The sequence below is a fragment of the Falco rusticolus genome, chromosome 12, assembly GCF_015220075.1.
Source record: "Falco rusticolus isolate bFalRus1 chromosome 12, bFalRus1.pri, whole genome shotgun sequence".
Taxonomy (NCBI): domain Eukaryota; kingdom Metazoa; phylum Chordata; class Aves; order Falconiformes; family Falconidae; genus Falco; species Falco rusticolus.
The window spans coordinates 17,156,350-17,173,228 of record NC_051198.1 but is presented as its reverse complement, the minus strand read 5'-3'; the positions used below and the strand labels follow the sequence as shown (position 1 = coordinate 17,173,228).

The window sequence follows — 16,879 nt, the reverse complement described above, 5'->3', positions numbered from 1 at the left end:
ATGTTTTGGTTTGGTTTTTTTTTAACTGAGCAACTCTTTTAATGGATGAATCATATGGGTGTAACTTATGGCACTTGATAGCATGCAGTCTGTCTGAAGGTATATGTATAATAAGTCCACCAGGATCATTTAGAAACTACCTCAAACTACTGAAATGTGAACTTAATCTACTGTAAATATTTGTTACTCATTATCTAATATATCAAAATACATTTGGTTTGAGTTACGCAAATGAAGGTAAGATATAAGGTGTGAGTTTCGAACAATGGGTTACTGACCATTAGAAGGAGCTGCAGATGCAGTTGGTGGAGCAAATATTTTCTGTAAAAGTAAGTATTTTCTTGGAAAATAATTTTCCAGAGCACAAGGGAAACAAGAGCTTATATTGGAATAAAGTGTGGGGATAGTACTGAAAAAATGGTCGAAACATTTGGAGACTGCTGAAACTTTTTAGATTTGCCTTCATTTTAATAAACTTTCTGAATTCCTGAATCTAAAACTGGATGTATTAAATTTTATTTGGATGACACTTAAGTAATTTTTAGCCTCTTTTTAATTTAAAGATATTCCGCCCCGCCCCCCCCCCCCCCTTTCTTTTCTGGTGTTTGACTCAATTGTTTTTTTTCCCCCCAATGATCTTTGTTTTACCAAAAGCCATGAGACACACACGTTAATCTGGTTTGGTGGCTTGACCTCAATCAAGTGCCTGTCTTTCAGAAAGCATCTTTTATCTGCTAAACTAAAATATTAAGTATTCCTTTTACACTAGTCATGAAGTCCTCATCACCCGAGTCCTTGAACTCAAAGCAGTCCCAGTCTTCCAAAAACTGCAATTGGTTAAACAAGTTACCAGTTCTGATGAAAAAGTTTAGTCATCTTTGGATTGGGTTAGGCAGGAAGGGTGACTTGGTGATGACAAAGGTCTTCTCCAGCTTTGGTTATGTGAACAGCTTTTTAAAGACTGTTGTATAATTGAAAACATGGCAATAAAGGCCTTCCCTGCCCCACATAACTGGCTCCTGATATGACAAACAAGAAAGTCAAAATGCAGGAGAGATGAAAACAGCATGTTGCAGAATTTCTACCTTTGTTGTTCAGAGTCACATTCTTGAAAACCTGTCTACATGTCGTGAGAGAGAATTCTTTGCCTTTCCCAGGAAAACTGTTGTTTTAAGTAACAGGTATTGTTATGTCTTGAAATATAGTAATCCCAGGTGATATACACCTTTGGCCTACTACATGCATTTTCAGTAGGTAGTCATCATCTGAGTCCCTTGGTATATATTATTTATACACAGAAGGTGATTTGCTGAGCAATGAAGCCAATGCGATGGCCTGAATAAGTTCCATGAAATCTAAAAATGTGCCCTATTGCTTTTCTTAAAAGGGAAGGTTGCTGCTAATTTGTAGTGTCAGAGGCCTTATGAACTTCTTAAAATCTTTGCATGGGAAAAATCCATTAAGAGCTCTGAATTTTGGTGCAAGTCATCTCACAGTGTTCAAAAGTCACTGCATAGTATTTTTCCGTTAAGATACATTCATGTGCTTGTAAGATAAGTATTTGCTTAGGTAATAAACTGAAGGAGTATGGAGTGGGATGGTTATTGGGCAGTTTTTATAAAGGTGGTGGAAGTATGCTTTAAAGAACATTCCTTGTATTTTGTTTCCGCCATTAGCATATCTAAGGTCTTTACTGCCATAAAAAGGTACTTAAACTCTTGGTATCACAGTTGTGGTTCGCACTTGCATTTGTATGATAAACTACAAAGCAGTCCCATTCAGCCATTGTGTTTCCGACATTCTCGTGGCTGGTGTTGGTCTTCCAAGCCCTGTCCTTTCATTCACAATGGTATCACCCTCTCTGCCAGTAAATTCTTGGTGTCATTGGGTACTCCTCACAATACTTCAAAGATCTTTGTGACATTAACAAATGCTAAACCCTCCAACCCCCACCCCTCTCTGTATTTCTATATTTGCAAATGGGGAATGTTGCTAGGAATGCGTCAGACTATTAGCTGTAGTTTGTGTCCAAAACTTGTTGCAAATACCAGAATATCTTCTGCAATTGTATGCGTTGTTGCACCTGGTTAATTTTTGTATGGTATTATGATGAAATTACATACTCATCACCTGATGGCAATGACACTATCTTCATACTTAGGTGGTTGTGGAGAGTATTGACTTAAGGCTGATATGAAGCTTTCTTAGAACAAAAGTGTTTTTTGAATGATCAATGGAATTGCAGCATCATACATACATGTGTGAGAAGAAATTAAACATTAAGTGGCTTTATCATGCCACAACTCCTTAGGCAGTATTTCTCTGGTAAACCCAGTGACCAATTATAGCTATACTCCAGGATTTTTTCTAAGGACTCAGTTGCCTCCAGTGTGTTTCATAATCTATGAGAAGATCGGAAATTGATGGAAACTTTTCTGGTATTTTTCCTGTAGATCATTCACCAGGTGATTCTTCTGGGAAGGCTGCATTTGCTCAGTTCTCTGAAGGGGTGAGCCTTTGGGAATGGCCTCTGCATATTACCCTCGCTGGGAGGGAAGAGCTGTCTTTGAAGGAGTGGGCGTGATGGCTTTGGCTGTCCCTGGCCTTTCTGTCCATCCTTAAAGGGAACCTCTGTCACAAAGGAAATCCATGATGAATGTAGCTTTTTGTTTACTACTTCCAGTGCATCCCCATCTTGGCCAGGGCAACTGTTTCCCATCGTCCTTTAAGCCGACTCGTGTTCATCAGGGAATGCAGAGAGTTGAGATTTGCCAACACTCACACTTGAGACAGGTGACCTTCGCTTGCAGAGGAGGAAATCAATACAGTATCTAGCTAAGATGATGCCTGGTCTTAACAAAAGAGCATTACATACATTTTTAAGAAAAGGTAGACATTTGGGGAGATTGACCGCCTTTACTGCTTAACAAAGCACTTTTACATGTGTGATTTAGAGGAAGATTTCTTGTTTTACTGATGGAATGTAGCTTGGTTCAGCTGTGGGTGGGCTGTTCATGTGCTGCAGCTGTAAGATTATCAGTTACTGTTAATAACTCCAGATCTTTTTTTCCCCTGAAAATTATTTGAAGGATATGCATATTGCCATTACTAATCAGAGGTGTTTTTATGGGAACATCCTTTACATGCTCAAATTGTCTTAGTGCTGCTACTGGCTTTTGCATAGCAGTAAAGCCATATTTATGTTCGCAATGATTCACAAAAGGGGACTATCCCATCCACTTAGGCATGTGCTGGCTTGAAAAATGAAATAGAAGCAAATGCAGGTACCTTGAAGGAAACTTAATGCTGGTGTTTCGAAACACCCATTATTTCGCATTTAAGAAAAACAAACCCCCCACCCCTACTTTTGTTTGTCAACCATGTGGCTGGCCCAAACAAAGCCTCTTTGGCATGGGGACTTGGGCCAAAGTGCAGTGAAGCTGAATAAAATAATGTTTTGGACTCTGTCTCTTGAGCTTGTTCGCCGCTCTCAGCAGAGCTGGCTGTGAAAGCCATGCCTGGTTGCTGACCTGGCCACTAAACAGCAGCTTCAGCAAGTGGTTCTGGCCTTTTGCTGCTTATCCTGTCGCCTTCCCCCTCCACACCCTCTCTGAAAGTCCTTCTTGCTCGGCTCCATCTCTTTGTCCAGCTGGGGACTGGGGGTGCTGGGCTAGTAATGTAGCCTGGACCGAGTGGCTGATCTCCGTCATTATGCTCACTCTCCAGTCAGGAAAACTGGGATGGTAGCATATCCTTCCTTCCACCCTTTGTGTGTCTTATTTATTTGACTGTAAACTTTTTAAAGTAGGGACTTTTTATTTCTGTGCCTAACACAATGCTGTGGCAATGCTGGCAAGAAGTTTGTGTGATAAACCTAACCTGAAAGTGCTTAAACAGGGTGGTCAGATGGAAGGAGTTTGGTCACCTCTTGCTCTTCTTATGTCGCCTGGTTAATTGCTTTCTTTACCGCTGAATATTATCCCCCAATATGTAGGTTACAGAGATATCCACCCACATTTGGGTGACCTACGTTTTCATTTGCTTCACCTTTGAATTTGGCCCTCCTGTCATCCAAGATCCATGTGCAATTTAGATGACCCAAGCAACTGAGGAGATGGGGTGGTGTGGCAGGGGATTGCAATGCCTGAGTGTCTGGGAGATTATAAAGCCCCTTATTCTTTCAGATTTCATCATAAAGCAGGCAGGTGAGCAACCCACAGGGCAATAAGAACAAAAAGGAGGGTTTGACCATCACACCAAACCGGTCTTTTCTGGAGATAGGGAGTTCAGTAGGATTTCAGCCGGCAATCATTTGCTCTCAGTTTCTTTGAACTGAGAGCTGTAAGAAAGGACAGCAGTGCTGAATGACAGGGTTAATCTGACAGGGGTTTAGAGGTTCGTACACACAAGCTCCTTCACACAGACCACTTTGAAGCCTGTGGATCTTCATTCATTTTAAGGCTTCTCCTGCATACGGGTGGCAGGGCAAGCCTGAAAAGGGAGCAGCCACATTTTCCCGTATAAAGAAAAGACACTGAGGAAAGCCTAACATTTCATACAGGCTTTTACTGCCAGCTTTGCATACTGTATACGCAGGCCCTGAAGAAGATAATGCAAGAAGCAGTGTTATCTGTACAGCACCGCTCCTTTCTCTTTGCATGCTAAATCTTGGGAAAACATCCCCCATCCCCCAAACCTAAAAGCCACATAGTGTAACTAAATTGCAGCTTCTCTACAGGCAAGTGTGAAGCAATCAACCACAGTGAACAGCACTATTGCTTTCTGACTATATATATATATATATATATTGTTTATTTTAGGGGAAGTAGATGACAACAGATGGTGCTTATTCAGAAAGTAGTGACTTTTCCGTGCTCTTCCAACCTGGGGAATAAAAAGAGCAAGGAGCAAAGTCTGCTTTGCAGGTCACAGTAGGGATTTCAGGTGCAGAAGCAGAGGTCCACCCAAAGATATAGCTCAAAGAGGAAGGCTGTCTGCAGCCTGACCTGTTAAAACCTTGAAGAAGAAATCATGCCAACATGAAGTCATTATAGAACGTTCCTTCAGAGGGAGCTGATGTGGCGAATACAGTGTGAGCGCAAAATGATTTCATGTTGTATTGCATTTTGAGTAGGTTTCAGCCATGGAATGAATGAGTCTACAGAGTCACTTGCACATTTGAGCTGTGTGCTCCTGTTGGTTGAGTTTTAGTTTCTATTTGTACCTTACTTAACAGACTGAGCACTCTGGCTTTTGTACCAAATAACTGCAGCTCCAAAATCTTTCAGGCCTGATCATATGTCTAGAATTTTTATCAAAATGGGCTTCAGTTCCTGCCTGAGACCTCTGGGGTACTCCTCTGTGGAAAATATGATATAAACTGTTTAAAAAGGAATTTCATGATCATTCCACTTGGGTTCTACTTCTGTTAGCTGGTGGATTAAGCAAATGAAATGCTCAAACACTTGGTAAGGTATGAGGAAAGCAGAGCGAAGGATCTGTTCTTACACTGTTACTTGTGTAGGAAGTCAGTTCTGATTTACCAAGTTCTAAGAAGGAAATGTTTAGTGGGCAACTCTGTATCAGTACACTCTGTTTTGAAAGTATTTAGTTTGCTCACATACCAGGAATCATTGTGGGACAGTCAGTGAAGCTGTGAAATATGAAATTACTGTACTGAAGGAAAATAAAGAGAATGCCTTAACCTAGACAGATACTAGCTATTGAGAGTCAAAAAACCACCACCACTGCCACCCTCCACTCCACAGAAAGTAAACACTTTATTGCTTGTGGTAGGTGTATTATAGTTTGTTGTAGCTGAATATGAATGGCATATGGGAGGTCTGGAGGAGGATTTTGGCTGGGTGAACTACTGGGAAATGCAATCATCACAAGAAATTTTAATAGAAGATTTATAGAAGATAAGACTGTGATTAGAAGAACTATCCTCTTTAGCCTGTTATTTTGAAGAATCAAGACTTACACTGTTACAGTGTGTCTCTTGTCTCCATTCCTGAGAGCGCTGTGAAGATCTCAAGGATGTTAAATTCCTGGGAATAGGTATTCAGAAACAGTGTTGTAATCGCTTCAGGGCAAGGCTGCAGTACGAGCACATTCCCCTGCAGAGACCAGAGGCTTCCTATGACTGAAGGAGTCGGAGTGCCCCCTTAGGGGCTGTAACTCCAGCCAGCTCCATGCTCGTTGCTCACTGTGCCTCAGGTACCAGGGTCCAACAGGAGTCTGCAGAGCCTGGAGAAATGTAGTTTTGCTAGTGACCTCACTTGCACAACAGCCCGTTACTTTTGTAGCATGGTTCACTACTTAACACTTGTGAATTTGCAAAGCATTTGCTTTGCTATTTGGTAGAAATAGATACAGATAAAGTGTTTTTCCTTACTCGGAGTATTTCTGAGTGTTTGAGTTTGCTTAGACCTGACTGGGTTTGGATGAAGAAATGCGCATGCAGCTATGATTAATACCAACACTTGATACTGTTAGATGCTTTAGACTGGCCACATTAAAACTACCATAGTATGCTCGACTCAGACCATGAGAAGTGCAGCTGGACTACTTTCTGCTGGACAGCAAATGTTGTCTTCAACCGGAGAAACAACTGCACTTCTGAACAGCTGTAACTCTGGATCCAGCTGTAGAAAGGCCTTTTCTGGTCAGAGAGGTCCAACTGTGCATGCGTTTGGTGTTGGTTGTCAGGGTCATGATTAATTTTGGGCATTGTTATGCCAGTAATAACAATGAAGACATTGTCACCATCAACATTTTCACTTGTTGCTGCAGTGCTTGTTTAATTACTTTTGCAAAAGCGGTGGGTTATGGGAACCTTTTCATGTGCAAACCGTGGACAAGACAGGAATCTCTTGTTAAAAGTTGCATGTGTTTGTCGTTCCCGTAAGTGATACCAACGATGAAAACTTAAAATCAGTTCATTGGCATTGGCAATTGGTATCTACTAGAGATCTGTTACGCTTCTCAGAATTGCTTCCCCCAGTCAAGGCAGTGCCACTGGTTTTTGTTTGCATTATGTATTCACTGGAAGGAGAGTGCTATTGTGTGTGTTTTTGGGGGCGTATGCAAACATAAAATAGATTCTCTTGAGAATGCTTTGTCTACACTCATCACAATTGGTAATTGTTTTGTGTTGTGTAAGACTTCGTATGCTGTGCTTCTTATTTTTGGCCGTGTGTGTGAACCTCAAAATGGACTCCCACCTCCAACCTTTTCTCATTGATATTTTAAAGGTGAATCCTACAACAAAGCATAACATGAAGTCATGTATTGCTAGGTGATGATGTTTGCCAAATTAAGGCCAATTTTTTCAGGCATTTTGGAAATAGTTTGCTGCATTTTAATGGATATCTTCTCCAAGTAGGACCTGGATGAGGTAGTTCTCACAAATGCAAAAAAAAACCCCAATTACTTTCTGCATGGAAGCAGATTAAAATAGCGTAATCGTGTGTGAGGTGGGTGTCTGTTTTTTGTGCCAAGTCCGCTTTCAGAGGTCATTCCAAAATGCCAAGGAAAAAGGAGTCCATAACCCTCATGTATCCTATCAACAGAGTGCCTTGAGGTAGAGATGGGCAAGATGTGTGGAAAAAATGAGGCTTCTGCCAAACGTTTCCTTTGTAGGTCACTTATTGTAGTTGAAATTACAGGGAGCGTAGAGAGCGTAAGAACAAGCGGTCTATTAGCAAAGCCATGAAAACAAACTATTTGCCACTTCTAACAAACGTAGGACCAAAATATGCCTCAAATTTTAAAAATAAGTGAAGACTTGGCGAAAAATAACACCCGGGTTTATCTGCATTTCATCAGGTACATGGCGTCCTGGAATGCAGCCCACTGGCAAAAACATGGGGAGTGTTATCCTTTGCAGTACTGGGAATGTTCTCTGCTGAATTTGGCGCCAATGACCGAGCTTTGCTTGTTAGCTGAAGTTCACACAGACTCCTTGCCAGGCCTGCCCAGAATGCTGTCTCCTCTGACTTCCTGTGGTCTTGCATAATATTTCCTTGCTTCTTGTATAACTGTGGCTGGATCTGGTCACTGCCCAGTTTGTATGGTTGACTTTTTAAAAGGCCAGTCCTGCAAACGTGCAGCTGAACCATGTCAGTGGCAGGAGGCGTCCCGGTGGTGACGTCGATGGAAGTGCCCTTCCACAGGGAAGCCGCCGGTGGCGGGGGCGTATGGTGATGCCGACATGTCTGAAGGCCATAAAGTTGACTGCCGCAGCCTCGTGACAAGATAAGCATGAGGCACGACTTCAGACTGACTGTGCCTTTGAAATATGCACTGCTGTTGCTCTAATTCCTGCAACAAATATAGGTGTTAATTAAGGAGAGGGGAGGTAGCACTGTGGGTGGTGTATCAATGGATGAGCAGGTTTTCAGAGCACTGTAAAATTGTCATTATTGCTAGTAGCCACCCAAAAGTCATTACATCTGCCTTGAAAATGTGCTCCAGGTATCAGGGTGTTAAAGACAAGGATAGCAAATCAAAGCATTTAAGAAGAGTCTTCTCATTCTGTGGGTTTTTAATGCTTCTACCCAAATTGTTTCTACAATGTCTGCTGTTAAAATATGCACTAATTTTGCATTGCTGTTGAAGCAAGTCAGGTGTATTTACTAACCTTTACCTTAGCCTGGATTTTTTTGTATTTATGTTTTGAAAGTGAATTTCATAGCAATTTGTGCCATGTATCTGCATTTGTACTGATTATTTTTCAAATATTTGTGTTTATAAATGGATTTATAAATGGAGCACTGTATAATTACAGAGCTTTGTCAGTAACTAAATTTCAGAAAGACGCTTGTCTAACACGACACTTTCTAGGACTCCCTTTTAAAGGCAGTTTTTGAACTGTCACTCATGTTCTTTGGCAACCCTGTTCCTGGCATGGTTTTGAAAAGCTGAACAGTAGAGATTACAAAATAGTCAATTCAGTATGTTTGTAAACTTACTCAATAAACTGTACTGATTTGTGTGTTATAGTTCCCAGATCTTGTATCATCTTCCAGTAAATGCTATCTGTTGTGAAGAAACAGAAGAATCATTTTAAGGGAAAGCATTAGAATTGACTTGGTCATTGCAGTTATGTGAGATTTTGTTTAAATAATCTCATACGTCATCTCTTCCATGAATCCAAGTTATGCAGTTGTCGTAGTAACTTTGACATCAAAAAGTTCATGCTGCCTACACATGACTTCTTGCAACACTGTCTATTAATCTGAGTAGTTTAATGGTAAATACACTTCTACTGGTTCATGAGTGTTATGAGGCAGCTTTTCTGGTAATTTAAAAGTGGTTTATTACCTTGTATTCTTAAGATCAACATTTTAATGACTACAGGCTAGCTAATATAATTCCTGTCAAAGTAACATAGTGGTGACACTACTGACATCCCGCAGACCATTTTATAGTATTGTGAATGCCAGTGCTTCTGGGGGTTATGTATTAAATATGCTGCGTTTTTGGCAGATGGATGCAAAGCCAAATTTCTTAGTATGGCTTGACCTTACAGCTCTAGCAGCATGGATGCCAAATAAACCAGGTTCACCTCAACATGTTTTTGCCAGTGATGGAGAAGACACTTTGTGCCAGTACTGCACTTGCTTCTTATTGATGGGTTTGGAGTCCTGGATGAGCCATACAAATGAGAATTGCATGTCAATTCAATTACATGGAAGTAGGCTGATGCTGGGTTGGACCTAAGATTAAGGAAGAAGTGTAAGAATTACAAAAGGTGCTGGGATGAGTATCACTTAGCCAGCTGGAGAGCAGAGTTCATGGTCAATAAAGAAGGATTTCCCTTCTGAATGGAAGCAGTTACAGAGAAATTTTAGGACCCAGCAGCCTGTTTCTTTTAAAAAGGTATTTGTCCCTCCTGTGTAAATCATCGGACCAGTTTTAAAAGATTTCAGAAAAAAATGTTTTGGCTTATAAAGTCTCAGAGCTGGAAATTTACTCAACATATAAAATAACAAGGTTTAGAAACCCTTGTTCAAAATAGATGGGCTGAGCCTTAGTACGTGTATTGGCAACGTTAGAGAGGCACATGTGCCCTCTGAATCCAAATGCAGCAGTGTCTGAGAGGTCCACAGTCACTTGAGCATGTTCTTCCTGCTTTCTTTTTTCTTTGATTATTTAGAAACATGCACATGGGTGCTGTGGAAGACGTAAGGGTTTAACCCTCAGCTGCACAGGCAGACACATAACCGCTGCATTCAGTGGGAGTTTTGTCTGAAAAACCAGCTTGGGATTGTACAGTTGTATACATTTCTAAATATGGATCTCGTCAAGTAAACAAGCGTGTAACTGTACGCAGTAATCTACTTTTGAAGCTGGGGAACACCCTGCGTTGCTTGTGTGGCTGAGTACGTGGCCGCATCTCGAGCTTCATGTGAGCCGCTGTTCGGGACGCTGATCACCAATCCACATGTGTCTCACCACAGGAGGGGAACGATGGATATCTCTGAAGGGTATAGCAGCCTCCGTCACTTGGCTTTTGGTGCGGTGAGATACCGCTCTCCTTTGAAGGATGTGTTAGGGCAGATAGGCGCTTTCAAAATGCCTGTGCTCACAGATAAAGGCAGAAGGGAGCAGCTGCCTGACACTGGGTGTTTTCAGCCCTACATGCCTGCCCCTTCCTGAAGCTGAAGATTTTACTCAGTGTTTCTCAGGCTGAACTTTTACAGGAGCAAGAATAAACTTATCTAAGGAAGAGACTGTGTAAAGACTAACTGGAAACACCAGAAATGGGGTTACACCTACAGCTTCAAGGAGCATGAGAGCGTTTTTCATGAACCTCTTCATCGCTGGTGTGCAGAGGGGGAACGGAACGTAGTCCTGATTTTGTTTAGATACTCCTCATATGGGTATCACAGTTGAGAAAGAGTTGCTGATATTGATTTTATTTTATTTTCTTCTTATAATTTTATTTTTTGTAATGAAACTTGCCCTGAGGCTGTAGTCTGTCAGCAGGGAAAGCCAAACCTGTGACATCACCACAAAACGTGCCACGTCTCATGCAATATTGTGACTTGTATGCTGTAACTGGGGACCTGTGCACATGATGGAATGCTGTAGGTGTGTAATAACAATTTTATTATATGCTATACATCTGGTGTCTCTAAGTACTGAGGACCTTGGGAGTTTTGGAACAGCTTCTCCTACCGTCTGAAGTAGTAATTCAGTATACTTAGCCTCTTGGAGGATAGGTCTAATAACAACAATTAGTACCTTTGTATGTTTAAGTATGCTTAAAAAATTTAAATGGATGTGGTTTGAAAAAGTGAAATGAAAGAACTGTAAAATTAACATTAAAACCTAGCATATGCTATGATGAGGAAGTGTAGTCTAAGCTATACTACAAAAATTAGAGATCTGAAAAGCTCTCTGGTTGTCAAATCTGCCAGATCAAGCAGAAGTGAATAGAGAAACGTTACCGTCACTTAGGGTGCATTGGTTTTCGTTTGCATTTTTCAAAGGGCTAGGGAATGACTGGGGAGGAGGGGGAGGCGGGTGGAATAAAAACTTATTAAAACACACCTTTCTGAAATGTCAACACAAAAGTCCCCAAAAGAACGATTACAGCTTTCACACTTACCTTTTTCTAAACAGAAGAAAGAAAAAAAAAAATGCTGTTTCTTTTAATGAGTAAGGATGGGGACATTTTTGAAGCAAAGGCAAAGAAAAGCTGAGTGCAATGAGAGTTGTAACAGGGTACAAGAGGTACACTTCACTTTTGCTGGTGCTAGTGCTCCTGCAGGCTGAGTGAGGTCCTCTTTTGGGTGGTGGTGGTGTATGCAACATGGGCGCTGAGAAGGGACAAGGGGGCACTGACCCTTCTGTGGAGTCCTGTTCAGCAGCATGAATTTCTCCTGAGGGCACCGCTGTAGATTACCTGCTACATGGGAGGGCTGGCAGGACTGGACCATGAGCTGTGAAGAAAGCTGATGAGCGGTTTCAGCTCTGAATGGCATGCTGGCCTACCACAGCATTTAGTTTCCAAAGGCTTTTGCCGAGGCTTGGGTATATGCTACACTTCAGTCATTGAAAGCATCTGTAGCCACTAGGGCTTTGACTGAACTGACTTTCTTGGGGGTGGTGCACAGGTGAAGGTCTGTAGACAAATGGATGGAGGCTGGGAGAAAGTTTTGGGGGAAGCATCACCCTGCTTTCTGTGTCCTTCTCTTCATGCCTGCTGATCAAAATGGGCTGATAGGAAGATGCTGGCTACATCAGCCTCTCACGTGGCCCACAAGGGCTATTCCTGTGTATTCCTTTGCAGCTGAGGATACTCCAAGAGGGTATAAAGTGTTAAAGAAGGGGCAAACCACCTTTACTTTCACTCTATCCCAGGGGTCCTCAAACTACGGCCCCCCAGGGTCCTCAATCCGGCCCCGGTATTTACAGACACACATCCCTCCACACACACACACACACCCCGCCGGGGGTTGGGGGGGGAGACCAAGCAGCCGCAGATGGCTGCCTGCCGCTTCATCCGCGCGCCGGCCCCCTGGTTACAAAGTTTAAGGACCCCTGCTCTATCCAAATCACCAGCAAAAAACCCTCCTGCTGATTTCAGTGGCCATACATGCTTTTTGAGCAGTCTGTCTCATCATTGTATATCTATTGTTAATATGTGTATGAATCAGCTTTTAATCTGATGGTTAATAAGGACTCTTAGGAAATAAGTATTTTGTTGCTTCTGCTTTGCTTGTTTTGCAGGAAAATAAACTTTTGCTACTAGCAACCATAATTATTCCGCACCAGTTATTCCGCCTTTTCTCTAAATGACATGTGCTTTGCTGTGGAAAAAAATACATTTTAGGTACCCTTAGCACCACTTTAGCCTTGGCCTAACACTGGGGGATTACAGAGATAAGATACTAGCCATGGCTAGCATCATCTCCTGATAAACTGGAGCGTTAGTAGGGTGCAGAGTTATAGCCTTGGAAGGCAGAGAAAACAGCATTTAGGGCTCTTTGAAAGTCTTGTTTTAGGGATTGAGTAGGAATCCTGAACAAACAGATTTTTGCAAAGATTATGGGGGCCCTGTTGTTAACTTTTGCAGTAATTACTGAACTGCTTTCTTGTTGCTTAAAACTTGGTACTCTCATTTGTTTGTCGCTGTTCAATCAGTGGTGTGAAACACTTGGCAACAAATTGGGACATGGGGAAATAGTAATATAGTCTATTTCAAGCAACATTTGAATACTGGAAACATCGGTAAAATGAAAGGTGAAGGTTAATGATTTAATAACAAGGTCCCCAGGATCATGCCTTGTGTATGGAAGGCAGTAATTTACATTTGCTTCCTGTAGGGTGACTTTACTGGGGAACTGAGGGCATTTAGCGTATGCTGATGCTGCAACTCTTCTATACATCTGTTGTTATTTGGAAAGTGTAAAGTCTGTGGTGGAGACTTGTAAGATGTTGCAGTAAGACTGAGGCACTGACAGACAGGGGAGTGCTAGTATAGACGGAGTGATGAGGAGAGAAGGTGGTTATGTGCGCTCCAAAAAGCTGGGGCGGGGGGGGGGGGGGCACCAGGGTGGTTAATGTGGGCAAATAGACTCTGCTTAGGAGAGGGATGTTTATGTGCTAGATAGAATTGCATATACAGCAAATAGACTTAAATATATTTTGTGGCTACCACTACTTATATACAAAGCAAAACCATAATTACAATGCTGTTCTTGTTTTTGAAACATCATCACATGCCAAACAAGTTGTGGATATTTGTAGGGCACAGTAACGTCAGAGATGGCCTGAGTGTGAAAAGGATGGGTTTACAGGTACCAGCTGCATTCACAAAACCAGCTGAAGCTAGATTCTCATTCGCACGCTGCTGTGAAGACTTTACCTTCAAGTGTTTGACGACGGATTCTGCAGCACCTGCCTACCTACAGTGAATGTTGGGGTGGTGGGCGGCTGGTGGAGCAGGAGACCGGCTTCCTCAGGCCCTTTGACCTGGTCCTGGTCAGGCTGTGCAGTATGTGCAAAGGCATCATTAACGTTCCTCTGTTCTTCCCCAGTGCTGTATGAACAGCTTGGGGCAGAAACATCTCCTTGAACTGAGTTTGCTGATGAGACGACAATGTCTCGTGAAACTCAATAGTTTCTTTTTGCCTTTTTGATCATTCTGTTAGCTCCTGCTGGAATAATCTCCAGTATATCAATTCTTATTTTTTTTTAAGTATTTCTTTTTGTTGTTTGTTTTATTTTATTGGTTGATCAGGGTCAGTTTTAGAAGAGCAAGTCCCAACTGCGGTTGGAATGATGATTTCCTAGACAGTTCAGCACACTTATTCAACAGCCTTCCCTTTTCTACCAATGTCCCTGCTGTTGTTTCAAGATAATTTATAGGCATGAAATAGCATACAGGTCAGACGCCTAGTGTAAGAGCCAGAGTTTTCAGCTTTGGCAGAGCGGCCAAGCTCCCACCGACTGTATGTCCCCGGGATTGCCCTGGGTTAGCTGTAGGGTATTGAACTTGCTCCTCGGTCCAAACTAAATTTGGGGAACTTTTAGTGTTTGTTATGCACAGTGAACCTCTGGGAAAGCTTCAGCCTTTGACCTCTGTAGTGGGTTATGACAAGGAAGAATCGCAAGAGCTTGATTTAGACTCATCTGTGGAAAGCTGGTTAAAAATATTCAACTACCATGTTCTGCCTCCTCCCCCATCTCAGTAAAGGTCCTCTTAAAATACATTCTCTGTGACTTCATTTTTATCATTACTTTGGGAGCCCTGTAGCCAAGCTTGCTTGTAAGGAAATGATTAAATTATATTCATGTTTGTGCTTTGAAATTGCCTTGGTGGTAGTCCAAGAAGTATTTTCTTGCTCTTCCAAATTTCCATGTGCTTTAATATTAATCTATTTTCATCAATGTGACCTGCCCCAGCAGTAAAATTTGTTTGTAATTGGTCATGCAATGATTGCTGAAGGGACATAAAAACTAAACTAAATTTATCTCAGGCTTTTAAAAAACTTAATTCTAAGAAAAATAAAGTTTTTATTAGAAAATGAAGTGGCATTTGACAGTATCAGTGGGTAATTTGTAACAAAACTGAATAGTCATTAAAGAATTTATGGTAGCAGAACTCTTCAATTTTGCTTTACAAAGTAGAATATTCTTTCTTTGAAATATGTCATCACTAGCTTTTAATTTTGCATTATATGTTAATAAATGTTTATGCTTGGGTTGTGGTGGCAATTTCAGACTGAACAACCAGTAATTACATTATTTGTTGCCTTTGACATAGAATTCTTTTATGTGGTTTGTATATCACAAACTAAAACTATCCCAAATATCTAGAATTACAGAATTTTGAATTTATTTTTTTTAATGATAGCACAGGCAGCCTTTGAAGCAAGCCAGAACATCTGGCTGTCACTTCAGACTGAAATTCTGGTTTACTAATACAGCTTTCTTGTTAAGTAAAGGTGAAAGGGTATTTCATGCAAGAACAGAAATTACTTTATTACTTAGGAGAATGGCCATTACTAATGGCTATTAGTTGCACTTTTAGAGCAGTTGGTAATATTTTGTTGGTTTTCTTGCAAAATTGTTTGTAATCAATGCCATTATACTATCGCTTAAATGGAAAGGCCACCATTTGCCCAGAACAGCTGTGTTACATTAGCTTCTATAAATAAGTTTATTATTTTAGATGAAAGTTATAAAGCAATCAGTTTACCTGTACTGAAGTAAGTAGAATAGCTGAAAACATGCCTAAAAAATGGATGATGATGAGCATTGGAACAACGTAACATTCTCTAAGAGTTCTTTATGCATATTTAATATTTTAATCAAATACAACTTCTCTGTGGTTTTGTGGTCTTAAGAAAACTGGAAGGAAGGAAAATGTTATTTCACTCTTTAGATGACTGAACTGTAGTAATTTCCTTGTTTAAAATATTGATTCTTCCCTAAGAACTCTCCCCTGATTGCCCTGAGATGGTTTTGGAGGCAGATAGAACTGAGTGGGGAAAAAATATGAAATATGAAAACTTCCATTAACTGTGTGGGGACCATAAAAGCATTAACATGCGCTCTGTTCTCCTTTAGAAACACGTATCGGTTAGATACAGAGGTTTCAGTACCGCATATGCTGAAAATGTGGTCTAAGAGCTTTAATTTACCTTTGTCTGTCCATGTTAATGGACAGAGCAAGTGCTGGAGCTGCTATAAAACAAACCTGTTTTCCTTTTGTCTGCTGTGCCAGATAATGAAATAAAAGCTAAATTATCACTGATAACAAGTAATTTACAGAAAGGCAATGATAAAAATATAACAGCAGAGCTTGCCATTAGCAGTTTAAATGGATAATGTTTGCTAGCACTTGTAACCTACTTCTGTCCTCTGGTTTTTATTGTCTTCTCCCCCTTGCCATGCTAGCAAGGGCCTTTTCAGTGGAGGCTTAGAGCAATAAAATTATGGGTATGCTAAATCTCGGCAGGAGTAACTTCCTGAAGGATAACTACTATTATTTTTTTTTCCCTTATTTTTCTGTACTACATTATTGCCAAGGCGAAGCATGTACACAGCTTGAAGTGTGGTTATTGGTATAATTTTATCCATCCCAACTTGAGGAATGTATCTATTAATGATGAAAACTGAGGAAATGGTTTATCTCATTTGCACCACTGGTAACTCCTAGCATGAGTTACATGGTATTTACCATGAAAGCCTTAGTCCTTGCAGTCATGTGTTTAGGTGAGACTCATACTTTCCTTTCTGTCTCTCTGTCTGTCTGCAGCTTTTTCTTTTCTTTTTAACTCTAAAATAGAGAAGTTTGAAGTCATGTCCCGGTTGCTGACAAAAACTCAGGGGAACAATAATGTACAGACTTCTCAGT

The 16,879-nt window shown here is 41.0% G+C and overlaps 1 protein-coding gene across 7 annotated transcripts in view; it reads left to right on the top strand.

Annotated features, from left to right (window-relative positions):
* Positions 1-16,879, top strand: part of EPAS1 (endothelial PAS domain protein 1) — a 115,647-nt gene that overhangs the window by 44,483 nt on the left and 54,285 nt on the right. Inside the window, exon 1 of one of the 7 annotated variants that reach the window (XM_037405554.1) lies at positions 10,424-11,100. The exons of 5 other annotated variants lie outside the window; for them this stretch is intronic. Coding sequence is in view for 1 of the 2 variants with exons in the window: in XM_037405559.1 (XP_037261456.1) it covers positions 11,084-11,100 (17 nt within the window). In the remaining variant the exon portion in view is untranslated. Of the gene's footprint in view, positions 1-10,423; positions 11,101-16,879 lie in introns of those variants that run through there. One more of the 7 variants, XM_037405559.1, reaches the window with a different exon arrangement.